Below are 19,971 nucleotides of genomic sequence, written 5' to 3'. Positions count from 1 at the left end.
CCTTGTTTTGGCCAGTCAAGTATATTTCCAAGGAAGACATCTTTCTAAAAGGGATTTACTAGCTTTAAGACTGGATAAGTCTATTCACCTCTTTAAACTTTAGTTTCTTTGGCTTAGACCTGGAAAGAACTTTTGAGATGGTCTCTAGGAATTCCTAACCTAGGACCTATGAACTTATTCTTAAAAATATTTTGATAATTGCATTTCATTATAATAAATTTCCTTTGTTTATTTTATGTATTTTTGCATTTATGCATTTTATGCATTCAAATTGTTACTTTGAGAAGTTCATAGCTTTTACCAGACTGTCAAAAAGGTCCATGACTCACCCAAAAAAGTTAAGAACCCCTAGTCCTATACTGACAAATCTATGACACACATGCCAGAGGAGCTGCTCCCTTCCCCCTCTTCACTATGCCTGAGGGCATTTCTCTCATCACCTGCCCCTCTGCCTAGCAGCCAATGGGAGCACTTCCTCCCTCCCCAGGATGGGGTAAGGTGGGGGGCTCACATGTGGCGTGAGGCGCTGTTTGGGCACTTGGTCTCTAAAAGATTCACCATCACTGCTGTAGGCTATAATTCTTCTCTATCATTTTATAGATGAGAAAAGTGTAAACCAGATAGGGTGACTTGGCTGAAGTCAAGCATATTGTAAGAAGAAGGAGAGCCAGTATTTGAACCTAGGTCCTATAATTCCAAATTCATTGTTTGTTAATATTATATTGCTACATGTAAGGAAAGTGCTTTTTAAACCTTAAAATGCCATAGATGTGAATTTTCAATGTTAAAAATTATTTCTGTAGGCAATTGGGGAAAAAATAAAGCAAAAAACTCCAAAAAACAAACAAAAAAGAATATGTGAATTTTTGTCATTTTGAGAAAAGAAAACAAAAGCAATTGAATTATAGGGTTCATTTAAATTTTTTTTAATGAACAAAAACTATTTTTCTTTCTCTCTCACTTTCTACCTATAATATTTAAAATTATAAGGCTGTTGTAGCTGAATAACTTTATTCAATCAAAGTAGTAGTAGTAGTAAAGAGAGAGAAAGATAGGAGAGAGGTAGAGAGATACTTAGCTCTCTAATCCATTGGCCACCATAATGTGCCTGTAGCCACAACCCAGCAAGAGTCCCCTTTGCTCCTCCATGTGCATGCCAAAGACCAAGACATGCTCCAGGTCTGAACTAATAAGCTTTTTTCTCCACCCACTAACTCTCACATGCCACATCTCAGGAACCAATCATAGTTTCTTAATTTGTCTGGGCCACCCAGGGGGGCAGTACCTATGGAATCAAGTTTCCTGTCTTGTTGGTTCCTTGGTTCTTTAACTTCTTCTTCTAAGGCTCATCTATACCTGGATTTACTCAGATGATGTTAAAAAATTGTAACATTCGAGAGAGAGAAAAATCTCTTCTGGCATACCCTACCATTGAAAAGGGGAAAAAAATCCCTGTAAGAAATCTTCACAGTCAAATAAAAGAAATGGGGTAACTGAAGTTATGTCTTTTCTTTGGTATTACATTAGGCCTTGTATCAGCTTGGTATGGCACACAGTAGGTATTTAATATATTTACAGATGAGAGCAGTTCTCACCCTTGTGATAAGAAAGTAATAATGCTTCAAGCACCTGGGGTAAAATTCAGGTTTATTATACTAAGACAATAAGAAGCTGATGGTTGAATCCATTTAAAAATTAATAACCTTTAACAACTCCTCAAGGCTACATTCTCTATTTAATGGCTTCCCCAGACTTTCCTTTTTAGCACTGCTCAGAGCCCTGGCCCTGGCCTCCCCAAGTTACCTGCAATCTCCAATGATCACCTGTCCTTAAAGCAAGGCAAAGAAGTAAATGGAGGATGCAAGCAACACCATGTTTTGGGATTCTTTTTATGTTGTACAACTGTGATATTTGGGGGGGGGTCTGAGGGGAAGCTAAAGCAGAGTTTCTTAAGCCTACAGAGGGCAAAGAAGAGCTAGAAGAAACATTGGGGACTGAGTCAAACTTCCTCATTTTATATATGAAGAAAAGAGGCACAAAGAGCTTAAATGACTTGCCTAGGGTCCTATGGCTAGTAAGTATCTGAAGTGGGATATGAAGCCAGATCTTCCTGGCACCAAGTCCAGTGCAACTACTAAAACACTAAATCATGTTGCCTCCAAGGAGGCAGGGTTGGCGTAAGAGTTATTTCCCATGTAAGTGGTGGTGGGGAACTGCAAAAGGATTGAAAATGAATGTTGCAATAAATAAACTTGCCTCAAAGAAGAAATATTTTTTTAAAACTACAAAAGAATTGAAAATGATTGTTGCAATAAAGAAGCTTGCCTCAGAGAAAAGATGTGAGAAGACACTTTCCCCCCAACTTTGAAAAGAAGATTGATTGAGAATGAAAAAGAAATTTTCCAGTCTTGAGGAATACGGACTGTCAATAAGATGGAAGAGAAGCCGTAGAAAGACGTAAGTTCACAAATTCCAAGCTAGAAGAAACTCCAGAGGACACAGAATCCAATCTTCTCATTACCCACATCTCACAAATGAGAAAACGGGACCAGAAAGTTTGCATAACCTGCCAATGGTCATACATTGATTCAAGCCCAGGGCTCTCTCCAACCTTAATGACCTTTGGGAATGAAATGTCTTGAGTTCCCCAACCAGTATAAAAAAGAAAAGCCCAATTGCTAATTGGTCACTTCTGGTATTTCAAGGTACTATATATTCTTGAGCTGGACAGAAAATAAGCATGCCTCTTGGATACAAAAGGGTGTGTATATATATATATATATGTATATACACACACATACACCTAAAATTAATTAATTTATCACACACATCATTTATTTAATATATATATACATATATTATTAATTTCACAGATCCACGCATTATTTATTTAGTTTATGTATTATTATATATAATTCATTTATCATATTTATTTTGTGTGCAGCCATATTTTATTTATTTATTTTGTGTGGCCACACATTATTTATTATATATATAGGTTTATGTATTGTTTATTTATTTTATATGTATTTGTATATTAATTATTTGTCACATATATGTGGATAGGCTACAGTGGAAGCTGCCCTGTAAAATAAGGATTTGTATGAGACTGGTCCTAAAAAGGCAGACAGAGGGTTAAAGTAGAAAGGTACTTTGGAGGAAGTAGATATGACTGTCATTGAAATGATACTGAGGATTCCTGGGACAACTAGGTGGTATAGTGGACAGAGCATGGGGCTTGGGATAAGGAAGACTCAGCTTCCTGAGTTCAAATCTGGTCTCAGACACTTACTAACTGTGTGACTATGGTCTGGTAGTGATGTCAGTCAAGCCTCTGAAAGGGAATCTCTTGTAGGGGAGGAGGGAGAGACTACCTCTCGCTTCTCCCCACCCACAAACTTTTGGTCAGAGGAGGATGCTGTGAGCTTTGAAGTATCTAGGAGATTCTGGATTTCCTAACAGTATTCTAGAAGCATATCAGGAATGGGTGATAGCAACATTTTATACTGTTAAGTGAAGGAACTCTAAAGAGCATAATCTCTAAAGAGCATCACAATTGCAGTCAAGGAAGGACTGCAAAGGAAAATGGGTTGCAGCATCCTACCAGTCACCCAGCAAGCATCTGCAAGAGGTCTAATACGGGCCATCACCTACAGTAGTCCTGACTTTTGTCTTATCACTGGATTTTGATGACTCTGGAAGACAGAATGTGGCTGATGACCTTGCAAAACTACCTCAGTGCAATCCAATTCATTTGCAAGTCAAGACATCAACCCAAGATCCTTTTTGAAAACAAAGGAAGAGCAATAAGGTTATGTGCCAGTGCTCAATAAGTGTTATGAAATATATCATTCAGGAAAAGTCTGATCAGAAAAGAAGACAGTCATATAGAAAATAAGGGACAGTTTGATGAGCAGCCCAAATATTAAGGAAGCTTTTAGTGCATTAAAAAAAAACAATAAACAAAAAACCTTAGCTTCTGTCTTAGAATCAATACTGTGTATTGGTTCCAAGGCAGAACAGACTTACCCAGGGTTGCGCAGCTAGGAAGTGTCTAAGGTCAGATTTGAACCTAGGAGTTCCCATCTCTAAGCCTGGCTCTCAACCCACTGAGCCACCCAGCTGTCCCCTTTTAGTGCATTTCTTAAGCAGTATCTTCATTTGGGGGTAGCATATTCCTAGGCTTACTTAGGTCCTGATAATGCTGCCCCAATGATACAAAGGTCCCCAAGAAGAATAAAACAATAGCAAAAGAACAAAACTAGTACAGCATTATTATCAGCTGTCCTGCCTTTGCTTGTATTCCTTTGTTGTTAAAAAAAAAGGCTAGATGGATGGATGAATTGCTTTTTATTGTGCAAAAGTCATTTTTATGCATTTAAATTAATTTGTCTTGCTTCCTATATTTTTCCTATTTTCAAGAGATAAGATTATACTCTCTACAACCATGACAAATGCATTATATACAATACACCCCAATGAATATAGCTTAACCTCAAAAGCTTCTCTGTAGTGTTTCAAAGCAGTTACTTTTAGACTACAATGCTCACAGTCCTTAAAGACCTTCTCACCTTTAGGAAAAGAAAAGGCATTTAGGTTCTATCTATGTCACATGGGGTGAAGATTCAGGAGTTTCTCAATTCATTTGAACACATGGATGTATCACCCTTCAAACTTTCAAGAAATATTAGGACTAAGGGAAATCCAAGAATTTCAGAATAATGGTCTTGTTTTCTTTTATTACATCTTCCCAACATGTATTTATTTGGTTAGTTTGAATTTTCTAACTTCTACTTAAAGATGATTAATTATGTTATATTACTAAATGGCTTATTGCTGAATCTCTACCACTACCTGTGTAGTTTAGATATAGCCTTGGGGTACAGCAGGAAAATATGATCATTAAATATTTCCCCATTGTCCACTAAATAAAATTCAAACTACTTAGTGTGGCATCCAAGGCCCTACACAATTTGGCTCTTAACCTACTTTTCCAACCTTAGCTCAACGGCCTCCTTTCACCTACTATGAGCTCCCACCAAACTGGACTGCTGATTTCAGAGACTTCCAATGTATTCCCACCCCTGGGGCTTTGTTCTAACTGTACCCTATATCTGAAATTCTTTATCCTCATACCTTCCCTTATATCCATTTTTTAAACCTTCCCTTCTGTCTTAGTAACAACTCCGAAGACAGAAGGACAAAGGCTAAGCAAACGAGTTAAGTGACTTGCCCAGAGTCACAAAACTAGAAAGTTTTTGAGGCCATATTGGCACTCAGGTCCTCCCAATTCCAAGCCTGGCACTCCATCCACAGTACCACATAGCTGCAAAAATCCATTATTTTTTAAACCTTCCCATGCTTCAAGCCCTTTAAGAATTCTCTATGTCCATGAAGCCTTTTGAGATCCCTGTAGTTAGAAATGATTTTGACCTCTGATCTCTTAGCACTTTCTTCTTCAGTTTTGCATGCATAATATTCTAATTTGTATTATATTTATCTACATGCACATCTCTTTCTATAAACACATTAAGACCCTTTAAGAAGAGGGGCACACAATTACTATCTCTATACCTACCCTACTGCTTAGCATAGTGTATTTATTTGCATGCCATATGTGTTTAGCAAATATTTGTTGAATAAATGATTTTTCAGGTGAAATCCTTGAGAAACTAGAGGTTTTTTAAAAAAATATTTCCTAACTTTGCCCAAAGGGTCATAAAATGGAGTACACCCCCTTTGATCCTGTAATAGTCTGTATCCCAAAGAGATAATACAAAAGGGGAAAGGACCTACTTATACCAAAATATTTATAGCTGCTCTTTTTGTGGTGGAAAAGAATTGGAAATTGAGGGGATATCCATCAATTGGGGAATGGCCGAACCAATTATGGTACATGTTGGTGATGGAATATTATTGTGCTATAAGGAATGATGCACAGGATGGTTTCTGAAAGAGCTGGAAAGATCTACATGAACTGATGCAGAGTGACATAAGCAGAACCAGAAGAACATCCTACACAGTAACAGCAATATTGGATGATGATTGTCTGTAAAAACTTGGCTATTGTCAGCAAAGCAATGATCAGGGACAATCCTGAAAAACTTATGATGGTGAATGCAAACAGAAAGAACTGTTGGAGTCAGATGGATGTGGATCTAAGCATGCTATCTTTAACATCAGTGTATTTATGGTTTTATTTTGGGGTTTTGGCTTTGTATGCATGTGTTCTTACAACAATGACCAATAAGGTAGAGTATTTTACGTGATAATAAAAGAATAATGAAAATAAAGTATGAGCAGAAATAATAAATGTAACCTTTTCAGATCATAATGCAATAAAAATAATAATTAGTAAGGGCACATGGACAAGCAAACCAAAAATTAATTGGAAATTAAATAATATGATTCTCCAAAATCAGTTAGTTAAAGAAGAAATCATAGAAACAATCAATAATTTCATTGAAGAGAATGACAATGATGAGACATCCTACCAAACTCTTTGAGTGCATATATTAACAAATTAGAAAGGGCAAAGATCAATGAAGTGGGCATGCAAATTAAAAAACTAGAAAGGGAACAAATTAAAAATCCCTAGCTAAAGACCCAATTAGAGATTACAAAATTAAAGGGGAAATCAATAAAACGGAAAGTAAAAGAACTATTGAATTAATAAATAAGACTAGAAGCTGGTACTTTGAAAAAACCAAACAAAATTGACAAAGTACTGGTCAATCTAATTTAAAAAAGGAAAGAAGAAAACCAAATCATCAGTATCAAAGATGAAAAGGGAGACCTCACCTATAATGAAGAGGAAATCAAGGCAATCATTAAAAACTATTTTGTGCAATTATATGGTAATAAATATAGCAATCTAGGTGAGATGGATGAATATTTACAAAAATATAAATTGCCTAGATTAACAGTAGAAGAAATAGAATACTTAAATAATCCCATATTGGGAAAAAGAAATTGAACAAGCCACCAAAGAACTCCCTAAAAAAAATCCCCAGGACCAAATGGATTAACAAGTGAATTCTATCAAACCTTCAAAGAATAACTAATTCCAATACTATACAATCTATTTGATATAATAAGCAAAGAAGGAGCTCTACCAAATTCCTTTTATGATACAAATATGGTACTGATCCCAAAGCCAAGTAGATCAAAAACAGAGAAAGAAAACTACAGACCAATCTCCTTAATAAACGTAGATGCAAAAATCTTAAACAGAATATTAGCAAAGAGACTCCAGCAAGTGATCATGATGGTTATTCATTATGATCAGGTGGGATTTATACCAGGAATGCAAGGATGGTTCAACATCAGGAAAACCATTCACATAATTGACCATATCAACAAGCAAACCAACAAAAATCACATGATTATTTCAATAGATGTTGAAAAAGCCTTTGACAAAATAAAACATCCATTCCTATTGAAAACACTAGAAAGTATAGGAATAGAAGGACCTTTCCTAAAAATAATAAACAGTACATATATAAAACCATCAACAAGCATCATATGCAATGGGGATAAATTAGAAGCCTTTCCAATAAGATCAGGAGTGAAACAAGGATGCCCACTATCACCTCTATTATTTAACATTGTACTAGAAACACTAGCAGTAGCAATTAGAGAAGAAAAAGAAATTGAAGGTATTAAAATGGGCAACGAGGAGACAAAGCTATCACTCTTTGCAGATGATATGATGGTCTACTTAAAAAATCCTAGAGAATCAATTAAAAAACTAATAGAAATAATCAACAACTTTAGCAAAGTTGCAGGAAACAAAATAAATACACATAAATCATCAGCATTTCTATTTTCCAACACATCACAGCAGCAAGAAGTAGAAAGAGAAACACCATTTAAAATCACCCTTAAACAATATAAAATACTTAGGAATCTATCTACCAAAACAAACACAGGAATTATACAAACATGACTACAAAACACTTTCCAAACAATTAAAACTAGATCTAAACAAATGGAAAAACAATGATTGTTCAGGGGTAGGACGAGCAAACATAATAAAAATGACCATTCTACCCAAATTAATTTACCTATTTAGTGCCATACCTATCAAACTATCAAAAAACTTTTTTTACTGAATTAGAAAAAACTTTAACAAAGTTCATTTGGAAGAACAAAGGATCAAGAATATCAAGGGAAATAATGAAAAAAAATGTAAAGGAAGGTGCCCTAGCAGTACCAGATATTAAACTATACTATAAAGCAGCGGTCATCAAAATGATATGGTACTGGCTAAGAGACAGAAGGGAGGATCAGTGGAATAGACTTGGGGTAAGTGATGTCAGCAAGACTATCTATGATAAACCCAAAAAGCCCAATTTCTAGGACAAAAATCCACTATTTGACAAAAACTTTTGGGAAAATTGGAAAACAATACGGGAGCGATTAGGCTTAGATCAACATCTCATACCCTATACCAAGATAAATTCAGAATGAGTGAATGACTTGAGTATAAAGAAGGAAAATATAAGAAAATTAGGTGAACATAGAATAATATACCTGTCAGGTCTGTGGGAAAGGGAAAATTTTAAAACCAAGCAAGAGTTAGAAAAAATTACAAAATATAAAATAAATAATTTTGATTATATCAAATTAAAATGTTTTTTGTACAAACAAAAACAATGCAACTAAAATCAGAAGGGAAATAACAAACTGGGAAAAATCTTTATAACAAAAAACTCTGACAGAAGTCTTATTACTCAAATATACAAGGAGATAAATCAATTGTATAAAAAATCAAGCCATTCCCCAATTGATAAATAGGCAAGGGACATGAATAGGAAATTTTCAGATAAAGAAATCAAAACTACCAATGAGCACATGAAAAAGTGTTCTAAATCTCTAATAATTAGAGAAATGCAAATCAAAACAACTCTGAGGTACCACCTCACACCTAGCAGATTGGCTAACATGATAGCAGGGGAGAGTAATGAATGTTGGAGGGGATGTGGCAAAATTGGGATATTAATGCATTGCTGGGGGAGTTGTGAACTGATCCAACCATTCTGGATGGCAATTTGGAACTATGCCCAAAGAGCTCTAAAAGACTGCTTGCCCTTCAATCCAGCCATAGCATTGCTGGGTTTGTACCCCAAAGAGATCATAGATAAACAGACTTGTACAGAGATATTCATAGCCACACTTTTCATGGTGGCATAAAACTGGAAACGAAGGGATGCCCTTCAATTGGGGAATGGCTAAACAAATTGTGGTATCTGTTGGTGATGGAACACTATTATGCTCAAAGGAATAATAAACTGGAGGAATTCCATGTGAACTGGAAAGACCTCCAGGAAGTGATGCAGAGTGAAAGGAGCAGAGCCAGAAGAACATTGTACACAGAGACTGATACACTGTGGTAAAATAAAATATAATGGACTTCTGTACTGGCAACAATGCAATGACCCAAGACAATTCTGAGGGATTTATGGAAAAGAATGCTACCTATATTCAGAGGAAGGACTGCAGGAGTGGAAACACAGAAGAAAAAGAACCACTTGAACACATGGGTTGATGTGGACATGGTTGGGGATGTAGGCACTAAACGACCGTACCAATGCAACTATCAATAATATGTAATCTTTTTTTTTAAAACCCTTACCTTCTGTCTTGGAGTCAATACTGTGTATAGGCTCCATGGCAGAAGAGTGGTAAGTGTAGGCAATGGGGGTCAAGTGACTTGCCCAGGGTCACACAGCTGGGAAGTGTCTGAGGCCAGATTTGAACCTAGGACATCCCGTCTCTAGGCCTGGCTGTAAATTCACTGAGCTACCCAGCTGCCCCCAATAATATGTAATCTTGATTGATCACACATGTTAAAGCCAGTGGAGATGAGAGTTGGATATGGGGGGGGATAAAAGGGGGCGAAGGGGAAAGTAAAAATGAGAATCATGTAACCATGGAAAATTTTTCTAAAAAAATAAAATATTAAAAAAAATCATTTATGATAGGAAAGAAATAAAGTATGATCAACCAAAAAAAAAATGACTTCCTAAACAACTGACACCTCCAAAGTGCAAGCAAGAGAATATAAAGAATTTTACAACAATCACTGACCTGGGTACTTGCTTTGGAAGCTGTTTCTATTTGGGCTTTTAGAATGTTGCATTTTAGTTGATCAGGAACTGGCAAAGGTAGAAGTGGGAACTGAAGACTTTTTTCAGGAACTTTCTTTTCTTCTACCTGTAAGGATCAGAAGTTCAGGAGGTATTATATATATATATAAAGGAAGACATATGGAATGACTTGCTATGGTTTTTTTTTACCCTTAATTTCTGTCTTGGCATCAATACTATGTATTGATTCGAAGGCAGAAGAGTGGTAAGGGCTAGTAATAGGGGTTAAGTGACTTGTCCAGGGTCACATAGTTAGGAAGCATCTGAGACCAGATTTGAACCTAGGACCTTCCGTCTCTGGGCTTAGCTCTCAATCTACTGAGCCACCCAGCCACCCAGCTGCCCCTTGCTATGTTTTAAGTAATAGGCAATTATAATGCTTAATTGTAAAGTACAAGATAGCATAAACGCACCCAAAGATAGCTTACATTTATATAATAATAATAATAATATATGATAACAATAACAACTCATAGCCACGTGATATGTGTTTTGATGTTCCAGCCTTGGGATTTCATGAGACTGTAGATGCCCTCTTCACCAGACCCATGTCTGCCATTTTATTTTAGAGGGTTGGCTTGGGCACTAGAAGATTAAGAGGAATCTCAGAGATGGGAGGAGAACCAGGGGATAGTAATGGTGGAAGCCAAAGGAGAAAATACCCAGGAAGATAGGTGATAAAATGCTATCAAAAACTGCAGTGAGGAAAGCCACTAATATGGTTTGAGTGTTTAGATGAGAATGTTATTGTGAATGGAATTTCCTTAACCCAGAAGGTAGTATTTATAATGCATAATCATTTACTTGTAATGAATTGTTTAAGATTGTTGACACTTGTTAAATTTTTTTACACTATAGCATTTATGCAATGGTTTACAGAATTCATGGAATTATTTTTATTATCAGTATGGGAATTAAAATTTTGAATCTTTAAAAAAAAACTGCAGTGAGATAAAATGCAGGCTGAGAAAAACTCTTTGGCCTTACTCACTGGGAGGTCATTAGCAATTAGGAATTAGAAGTCATTAGTCATTTTTGAGAGAGCTCTTTCATTAGAGTAGTGGTTCCCAAACTTTTTTGGCCTACCACCCCCTTTCCAGAAAAAATATTACTTAGAGCCCCCTGTCACATACTATCACCACCCCCTTACAGTTATTCACTGCTCTCAAATGCACCTGTGGCCATCACCGCTATCCTGGATTTCTGCAGCACCCACCAGGGGGCGGTGGTGTCCACTGTGGGAATCATTGCATTAGAGCAATAGGGTTGGAAGACAGACTTTGAGGGATCATAGGACCAGAGATTTAGAACTGAGAGGGATCTTAGAAGTAATTAAGAGCAGCCTTCTTATTTTATAGATAGGAAAATTAAAAAACCCTTATCTCCTGTCTTAGAATAGATACTTATGGGACAGTTAGGTGGCTTAGTGGATTAAGAGCCAGACCCAAAGATGGGAGGTCTTAGGTTCATATTTGACCTCAGACACTTCCTCACTGTGTGATGTGTAACCTTGGGCAAGTATTGATTCTAAGATAGAAGACAAGGGTTAAAGAAATAGATACTTAGTATTGATTCTAAGGCAGAAGAGTGGTAAAGGCTAGGTAATTGGGGTTAATGTCACACAAGGTCACACAGCTAGGAAGTGTCTGAAGCCAAATTTGAACCCAGTTCCCTCCAACTCCGAACCTGGCGCTCTATCCTCTGTGCTACCTAGCTACCTCAAATGAGGAAACTGAGGCAAGAGGGGGTAAGTGTCTTGTCCAGAAGTGGGATGAAACCTAGATCTTGGTTAAGAAATGGGAAGTGACCCTGTCTAGGTAGGAGTTTGGTTGTAGAAATAAGGAGAGACTTAGGGTAGAAGCTTTATGAGATGTCAGGGTCTCGTGAAGGATTTGCTTTTTTCTTTTCTTTAAAGGATGGGAGTAACTTGGGCATATTTGCAGACAACAGAAAAGAGTCTATCGATAGGGAAATATTGAAGATGAGAGAGAGAGAGAAAGAGAGAGAGAGAGAAAGAGAGAGAGAGAGAGAGAGAAGGAATCATGGGTGGTTCAAATTCTTATAAGAGACAAGAAGGGGTAAGATTGAGGGAATAGAGGATCTGGCAAAGAAAAGAGAGCATAAAGGAATACAGATAGAAAGGGCAGATAAAGATGTAAAAGGATTTTGAGATGTGGAATAAGAGTCATAATGGTACTCAAAATTGGTCTTGATTTCTCAGCAAAATGGGAGGGACTAAATTTTGAATCTATTCCACTTTGTCAGTTTTCTTTCTTAAAATGTGAAGCCCAGCGGGCAGCTAGGTGGCTTAGTGGATTGACAGCCAGGCTCAGAGACAGAAGGTCCTGGGTTCAAATATAGTCTCAGACACTTCCTAGCTGTGTGATCCTAGATAAGTCACTTAACCCCACTGTCTAGCCCTTACCGTTCTTCTGCCTTGGAACCAATACCCAGTATTGATTCCAAGATGGAAGGTAAGGATTTTAAAAAAATGTGGTGTCCAGCACTGAACACAGGACCCCAAATGTAGCCTGGCTGTGAGGCTATTGGGAAAATCTTCTCTTATTCTGAAGATGTTGACACGTAAGTCAATGGGCTGCAAGGTTCAGTGCAGTAAGCCCAGTCACGTCATTCCCTAAATATGCACTGCAGTCATCCTGTAGAAATGGCAAATGTTGGCTCCAGCATTCCTTCTCTTTTGGCTGGAGCGGTGCCACTGGATTTATCAGTGTTCAGCTACAACATTCAGACTGCAAATGGGGATAGGGGTTGGGCTGGAATGTGCTCCCTCCTCACCTCTGGCATTTCTAATTTCTCTCAAAGGTCAGCTCCAAGATCTCCTCCCACCTACTCTGGATGGCACAACAGGAAGAAAAGGATAATTGCCCTTTCCCTTGGCCCTCTCCCCTGACCTAGTTGACCATTCCCAGATGGGGAATCAGGGTAGGAAGAATCTCTAGGGAAGCAGGGGTCCTCCCCGATATAAGCCACTCATCCAATGTCCTTATCCTCCAACCTTCTTCTCAATGTCCTTTCTTCCACTTTCCATTGACACTGATGCCCTTGCTCCATCTCTACTTGTGTCCTTAAGAAGTCAAGCAATTTGATATAGAAAAAGCACTCATGATAACAATAGCTAGCATTTACATAATTTGTACTATATGCCAAGCATTGTGCCAAGTGCTTTAAAATATGATTTCATTTGATCCTCGCAACAACCTTGGGAGGTAGGTGCTACTATTATCTCCATTTTATAGTTGAGGAAATGGAGGCAAACAGAGATTAAGTGAATTGCCTAGATTCACATAGTTAGTATAAATGTCCACGGTCAGAAATGAACTCAGGTCTTCCTGACCCCAGATCTGGCATTCTGTCCATGGTGCCACTTAGCTGCCTATTAAATACAGGCATCCCTTTCACATAGCAGGAGTTAGGGGTGTAGCACTCCTGTGATCTGGAAAATTCAAGTAAAATGTTTTGCCTTTCACATTTTTGAAAACTTTGACTTTTTAGTTATTTTAACTTTTAAAAATATATACACAAATATATACAATTTTTATGATGTTAGAAGAATAAATATGTGGATATTGCATAATACTATCCATATTTTATGCATTTCTGAGTTTCTAAGTTTTTCTGTGTGGTCTGCTGGCCTTTTTGTATGTCATCTGCAGCTTCCACAAAACTACCCCCAAATTCCCATTTAATTTTTTTTAAACCCTTAACTTCTGTGTATTGGCTCCTAGGTGGAAGTGGTAAGGGTGGGCAATGGGGGCCAAGTGACTTGCCCAGGGTCACACAGCTGGGAAGTGTCTGAGGCCGAATTTGATCCTAGGACCTCCTGTCTCTAGGCCTGACTCTCAATCCACTGAGCTACCCAGCTGCCCCCCACCATTTAATTTTTTATGCCAACCCACAATATATCTAAACTGCAGTGGGAAAAATTGCAATGTGAAAGGGATACCTGTACTTACTGCATGCCAAACTATGGGCAGCTAGGTGGTACAGTGGAGAGTGCCAAGCCTAGAGTCAGAAAGACTCATCTTCCTGAATTCAAATCTGGCCTCAGACACTTCCTAGCTGTGTGACCCTGGCCAAGTCATTCAACCCTGTTTGCCTCAGTTTCCTCATCTGTGAAATGACCTGGAGAAGGAAACAGCAAACCATTCCAGTATCTCTGCGAAGAAAAACCCAAACGCAGTCACGAAGAGTCAGACATGATGGAAAAATGACTGAAGAACAAAAGGTACTAAGTGTTTGAAGACACAAATGTAAAAAGAGAAGGTCAAATTGGGGAAAATGACACATCGAGGAGGGTATAACTAATTGAAAGGTCACAAGAAAGACCTGAATGTCCTAAGAGTTTAGTGGTGGGGCAAATAGCAAAGCCCAGGAATTTCTGGGTGCATCAGCAGGTGAGGATATGTAGGATGAAGCAGCAGGACTGATGAAAGGGTCTAGAGCAGTGATGGCCCGCGGGCCAGTTGCAGCCCTTCTCCTTCATAATCTTTTAGTCATTAATAGGGCTTAGTATCACAAAAAAATAAAATAATTTTGTAAAACTTATCATTGTTGTTTTTAAATAAATTATATTGGCCTGCCTAAAGTTTTTTCCTTTCCTTTGGCCCCCTCTTTAAAAAGTTTGCCCATCACTGGTCTAGAGGAACTTTTTCTTTTCTTTTCTTTAAAAGCCTTTACCTTCTGTCTCAGTATCAGTTTTAAGATAGAAGAGAGACAATCAGAGTTAAGTCACACAGCTAATAAGTGTCTGAGTCCAGATTTGAACCCAGATCCTCCTTACCCCAGGCGTGGTACTCTAGCCTCTGAGCCACCTAGCTGCCTCTAGCATAGCTTTTTCATTAATTCATTCTACAAGAAGCCTTTCCTGATGCCCAGAAATACTAATGCCTCTCCACTCACTGTGCCCAAATACTTTGATTTATTTTGTATTTACTCATGTTGTGAGGAAGATTAGTTAGTAATTAATTAAGTATTAAGGTTGACCTAGCAGGAAGGGCTGGAGCATTCCAAGATGGAATGAAGGAGCAGGAAGTGGCTTGTGCCCTGAGAGAGACTCCATTAGGGGTTGGCATAAACTGTTGTTAGCCCTGGGAGATCTCAGCCTGCAACCTGATTCCTTGGGATCCTGAGTGATGGTGGCATCTAGCAAGTGGACAAGAACTACAGAGCAGCACCAGGTGGAGGAGGAGTTTGGGATCTGGTGGACAGCATCTCAAGCACACCCGCTCTACTTGGGTACCTTGGACCACCTTGGCTTTTGGCATCCTGTGATCGTCTGTGGATTACCGTGAGAACCCTAAAGCCACCCTCAGCCTTTAGCTGTGCTGGTCAAACCTGGCTGGAACCAGGTTTGAAGCAGCCTCTCAGAGACTCCATTACTGCTCCTTTGGGCTCTGCCTGCTTAGGTCACTAAGATTAGAGTACAGAAGTCCTCCCCTTGCCCTGTGGTTTTGCCATTTAAGTTTTAGAGTAGAATCCCCTTTCCCACCTTTTAGTTGAACATAATTAAACCTGTTAAAACCTTTTACCTTGCCTGCTGGTTTCCAAGACTCTGGCCTTGTGGTGAGCTGGAGACAGTTGGCCAACAGCCATTCTTGTCAGTTAGGAGCAGCTTAGCTGTGTACTCTAGGCTCCCTATCCTGGTTGGTCCTGTCTCTCCTTCAACCCAGTGTGTACCCACAACCATTTAGATTATATTGTAACATCCCTGGTGCCTCCATTTATCTTTTTTAACACTCACAAGAATAAATGTTGGTTCCCTGACAGAATGTACACTCTTTCAGGGCAGTAACTATTTAATTGTCTTTGTATCCTTGGTATTTAGAACATAATAGGCACTTAATAAATGTTGATTGATGAACTTTCTAACTCCTGCCAGATTCAGTGCTTTTTGATTGAATTTAATTTAGGATAATTTAAATATCAAATAAAATAAATACAAATTAAACACATTTAAATAAAGGGTAATTTACATTTCCCCCCTAAATTTAGACTGAATCCTTGCCAAAAAGCCTTTTGGACCTGGAATTTCATTGAAATAGGGGATTCTTTGCTGTTGGGCTGTAAGAAATGATGAACAGGACAGATGATTTCAGAAAAAGCTAGAAAGACCTACATGAACTGATGCAGAGTGAAGTAAGCAGAACCAGGAGAACATTGTACACAGTAACAGCAGTATGGTGGAATGATCAAATGTGATAGCCTTTGCTACTAATAGTAATGCAATGATCCAGGACAATTCTGAAGGACTTTATAGCAAAGCCCAGCTCTAGTGAAAGAACTGTTGGAGTCAGAATACAGATCAAAGCATGTGCTTTTTTCCACTTTAATTTATTTGTGTACTTAGTTTTGTGTTTGGGTTTTATGTGAGTATTTTCTTACAATAATGACCAATATGGAAATAGGTTTTACATGATAATACTTGTATAACCCAGATCAAATTGCTTGCCATCTCTGGGAAGGGAAGGAGACAATTTGGATCTTATAACTCGAGAAAATGTGAGTGGATAATTGTTATTACATGTAATTGGGAAATAAAATATCTAAAAAAAAAAGGATGGGAGATTCCTGACACGAAAACTTCCTCTTTTACTATAGATCAGCATGTACTCTTGAATTGTTACCTGGCATATTGAAGGGCTAAGTTACTTGTCTAGGGTCACACAAGCTTCCTGGTTTCCAGGTAGGTTCTCTCTCTGTGAAGAAGTGCTGTCTCTCACCAGAACTCCATGTGGAAAGAAAACTTTTTTCACAAAATATTTCCTTTCTTTTTTTTTGAAGACTTTTTTAATTTGAAAAATTATTTATTTAATTAATTTAGAATATTTTTCCATGGTTACATGATTCATGTTCTTTCCCTCTCCTCCTCTCACACTCTTCCTATAGCCAGCGAGCAATTCCACTGGGCACAAAATATTTTCAACATTGAAGGCTATCTCATCCAGGTAGGGCAGGCCTTGGTAAAATGGTCATTTATCACTTTTATGTGACTTATGGTCCTCAGGTCTATTTCCACAGATAAGAAGTCCACCTAAATCAACTGCAGAAGTTGGATTTGGTACAATCTGGGTAGACAAAACCTCTCGGATTTAAGCTGTACCTGTGTCAAGATTTTGCATTGGAATGTCCTTCTTCCATCTCATAGAGGAAAGAAAAATAAGCCAGCTCTGAAATAGAATGTTTTCTTCTTTCCCTCCTTTGGTCACTGGCTAAATTCAAGAAGGTCAGCAATAGCATAAGAGTGATTAATGAGGGACACCCTGACCAAAGCAGAGATCACTGATTGTCATCTCAACCAAGCCTTGCTACACAAAGTAATTATTAACTCCAAGATTCACTTAGGCAACTATTAATATGTAAACCTGTTTCACCCAACCAGAAAGATTTGTAATTAGAGCAAAATAAGGGAGTGAACAGGTAGCAGGGAACATGAATGCATAACTGAACAGGGATGGAGAACTACTGTGCAAATGTTTGGGGTGTAACCTGAAGAAAGACTGAATCAAATGTTTTAAACAGGAGAGATGGAGGTACAGAGCCAGACAATGGAAGAGCTGTAAGAAATCTTTGAGAGGATATTAGATTTAGAGTCAGAAGGGACTTTAGAGATCATCCAAGGGGGTAGCTGGGTAGCTCAGTGGATTGAGAGTTAGGCCTAGAAATAGGAACTCCTAGGTTCAAATCTGGCCTCAGACACTGCCCCACTGTGTGACCCTGGGCAAGTCATTTGACCCCCATTGCCCACCCTTAACACTCTTCCACCTAGGAGCCAATACACAGAAGTTAAGGGTTTAAAAACAAACAAATAAATAAATAAAATAGAGAACATCCAGTTCAACTTTCTCATATAAGAGATGAGTCAGGAAGTTGTTTAGTCATTTCAGTCATGTCTGACTCCTCATGACACCATTTGGGATTTTCTTGGCAAAGATACTGGAAGAGGTTGTTGTTTCCTTCTCCAACTCATTTTCTTTTTTACAGATGAGGAAACTGACATAAACAGGGTTAAGTGACTTGTTCAGGGTCACATAGCTGGTAAGTGACAGAGGTCAGATTTGAACTCAGGAAGATGAGTATTCCTGACTGCAGGTCTAGTGTTCTATCCACAGTGCCATCTAACTGCCCCTGGAGTCAGGAAGACCTGAGTTGAAATCTGGCCTCAGGTACTTACTAGTTCTGTGGCCCTGGACAAGTCACTTAATTTCTTCTTTTTTTTTTTAAATTTATGTTCATTTATTTAATTAATTTAGAATATTTTTCCATGGTTGCATGAATCATGTTCTTTCCCTCTCCTCCTCCCACCCACCCCACTCCTGTAGCCAATGAGCAATTCCACTGGGTTTTACATCAAGACTATTTCCATATTATTGATATTTGCACTAGGGTGATCATTTAGAGTCTACATCCCCAATCATATCCCCATCGACCCATGTGATCAAGAAATTGTTTTTCTTCTGTGTTTCTACTCCCACAGTTCTTTATCTGGATATGGATAGCGTTTCTTTCTCCTAAGTTCCTCTGGACTGTCCTGGATCATTGCATTGCTGCTAGTAGAGAAGTCTATTATATTCAATTGAAGTCACATAACTTCTGCTTGCCTTGATTTCTTCAACTAAAATAAGGGGATTAATAATAACACCTACCTCTCAGGGTTTCTGTGAAAATTGAATGAAATATTTGTAAAGAGCTTAGCATAGTACCTGGCACATAATAGGTGCTTAAAAGATGCTTACTCCTGTCCCCCTTCTAGTCACACAAGAAATAGCATAGTTTGGTTGGTCTCTGTTTTTTATGATGAGGCTGGCCATTTCAGGAGTAGATTATCCTTCATGTAGCAAACTCTGAGTGCTAAAAGGGAACATAGTGTTCATCTATGAACCAACTGATTCTCCTCACTGTGGTTGGTAATAAATTATCAATACTATAATTACTCCACTTTTGGATATGAGAAAACTGATGCTCAGAGAAATTAAGCAACTTGTTTTGTTGCCGTTCGGTCAATTCAGTTTTTTCCAACTCTTTGTGATCCCATTTGGGGTTTTCTTGGGAAAGACACTGGAATGGTTTGCCATTTCCTTCTCTAGCTCATTTTACAGAAGAAGAAACTGAGGCAAAAGGTTAAACAAGTTGCTCAATGACACACAGCTAGGAAATATCTTAGCCCAGTTTTGAGCTCACAAGGATTAGTTTTTCTGACCCCAGGCTGGACACTCTATCTACTTCACCATCTAGCTACTCCTAAAAGCAACTTACTTATATGAAGTAAAACTAGGGCTTGATATTTTGGACATAGCCTTCCAAGACCCTCACCTAGCACTAGATGGAACCTTGCTTTACTGGTTATAATGTCTACATTTTCTGGCTATCTCAATTTGCTATGCCTTAACCCTGACCCCCCAACCCCCAGTACATCTAAACTGAAACTGATAGAACGTTGCCCTGAATCTAATAATTTGAAGTTGAATAGGGGTAAATATGAGTCCTACATGGGTACAACATGTCAACTGCACAAATACAAGATGGTGGAAACATGACTAGACAATAAGTCATCTCTAAAAGATCTGGGTTTTAGTGAACTACAGGCACATCAATACTTTGAAATGGAAATCAAAAAGCTAATGTGATTTTTAGGCTACAGTATGAGAGAACATCCAGGATTAGGGAGGGGAACAGTCCAACTGTATTCCCATGATTCAGAAGACTGATAATGAATCACACTACCCAATTCTTGACTGAGAGATGATGGACTCGAGATGCAGAATGAGACACAGATTTTAGATATGACCAATGCAGGAATTTG

At 38.2% G+C, this 19,971-nt stretch overlaps 1 protein-coding gene across 1 annotated transcript in view; it reads right to left on the bottom strand.

Annotated features, from left to right (window-relative positions):
- Nucleotides 1-19,971, bottom strand: part of EPB41L4B (erythrocyte membrane protein band 4.1 like 4B) — a 263,630-nt gene that overhangs the window by 40,618 nt on the left and 203,041 nt on the right. Inside the window, exon 20 of the mRNA XM_044660774.1 lies at nucleotides 10,093-10,218. Coding sequence (XP_044516709.1) covers nucleotides 10,093-10,218 — 126 coding nt within the window. The remainder of the gene's footprint in view (nucleotides 1-10,092; nucleotides 10,219-19,971) is intronic.

The sequence above is a fragment of the Gracilinanus agilis genome, chromosome 1 (genome assembly GCF_016433145.1).
Source record: "Gracilinanus agilis isolate LMUSP501 chromosome 1, AgileGrace, whole genome shotgun sequence".
Taxonomy (NCBI): Eukaryota; Metazoa; Chordata; class Mammalia; order Didelphimorphia; family Didelphidae; genus Gracilinanus; species Gracilinanus agilis.
This window is presented reverse-complemented; position numbering and strand designations above follow the sequence as displayed.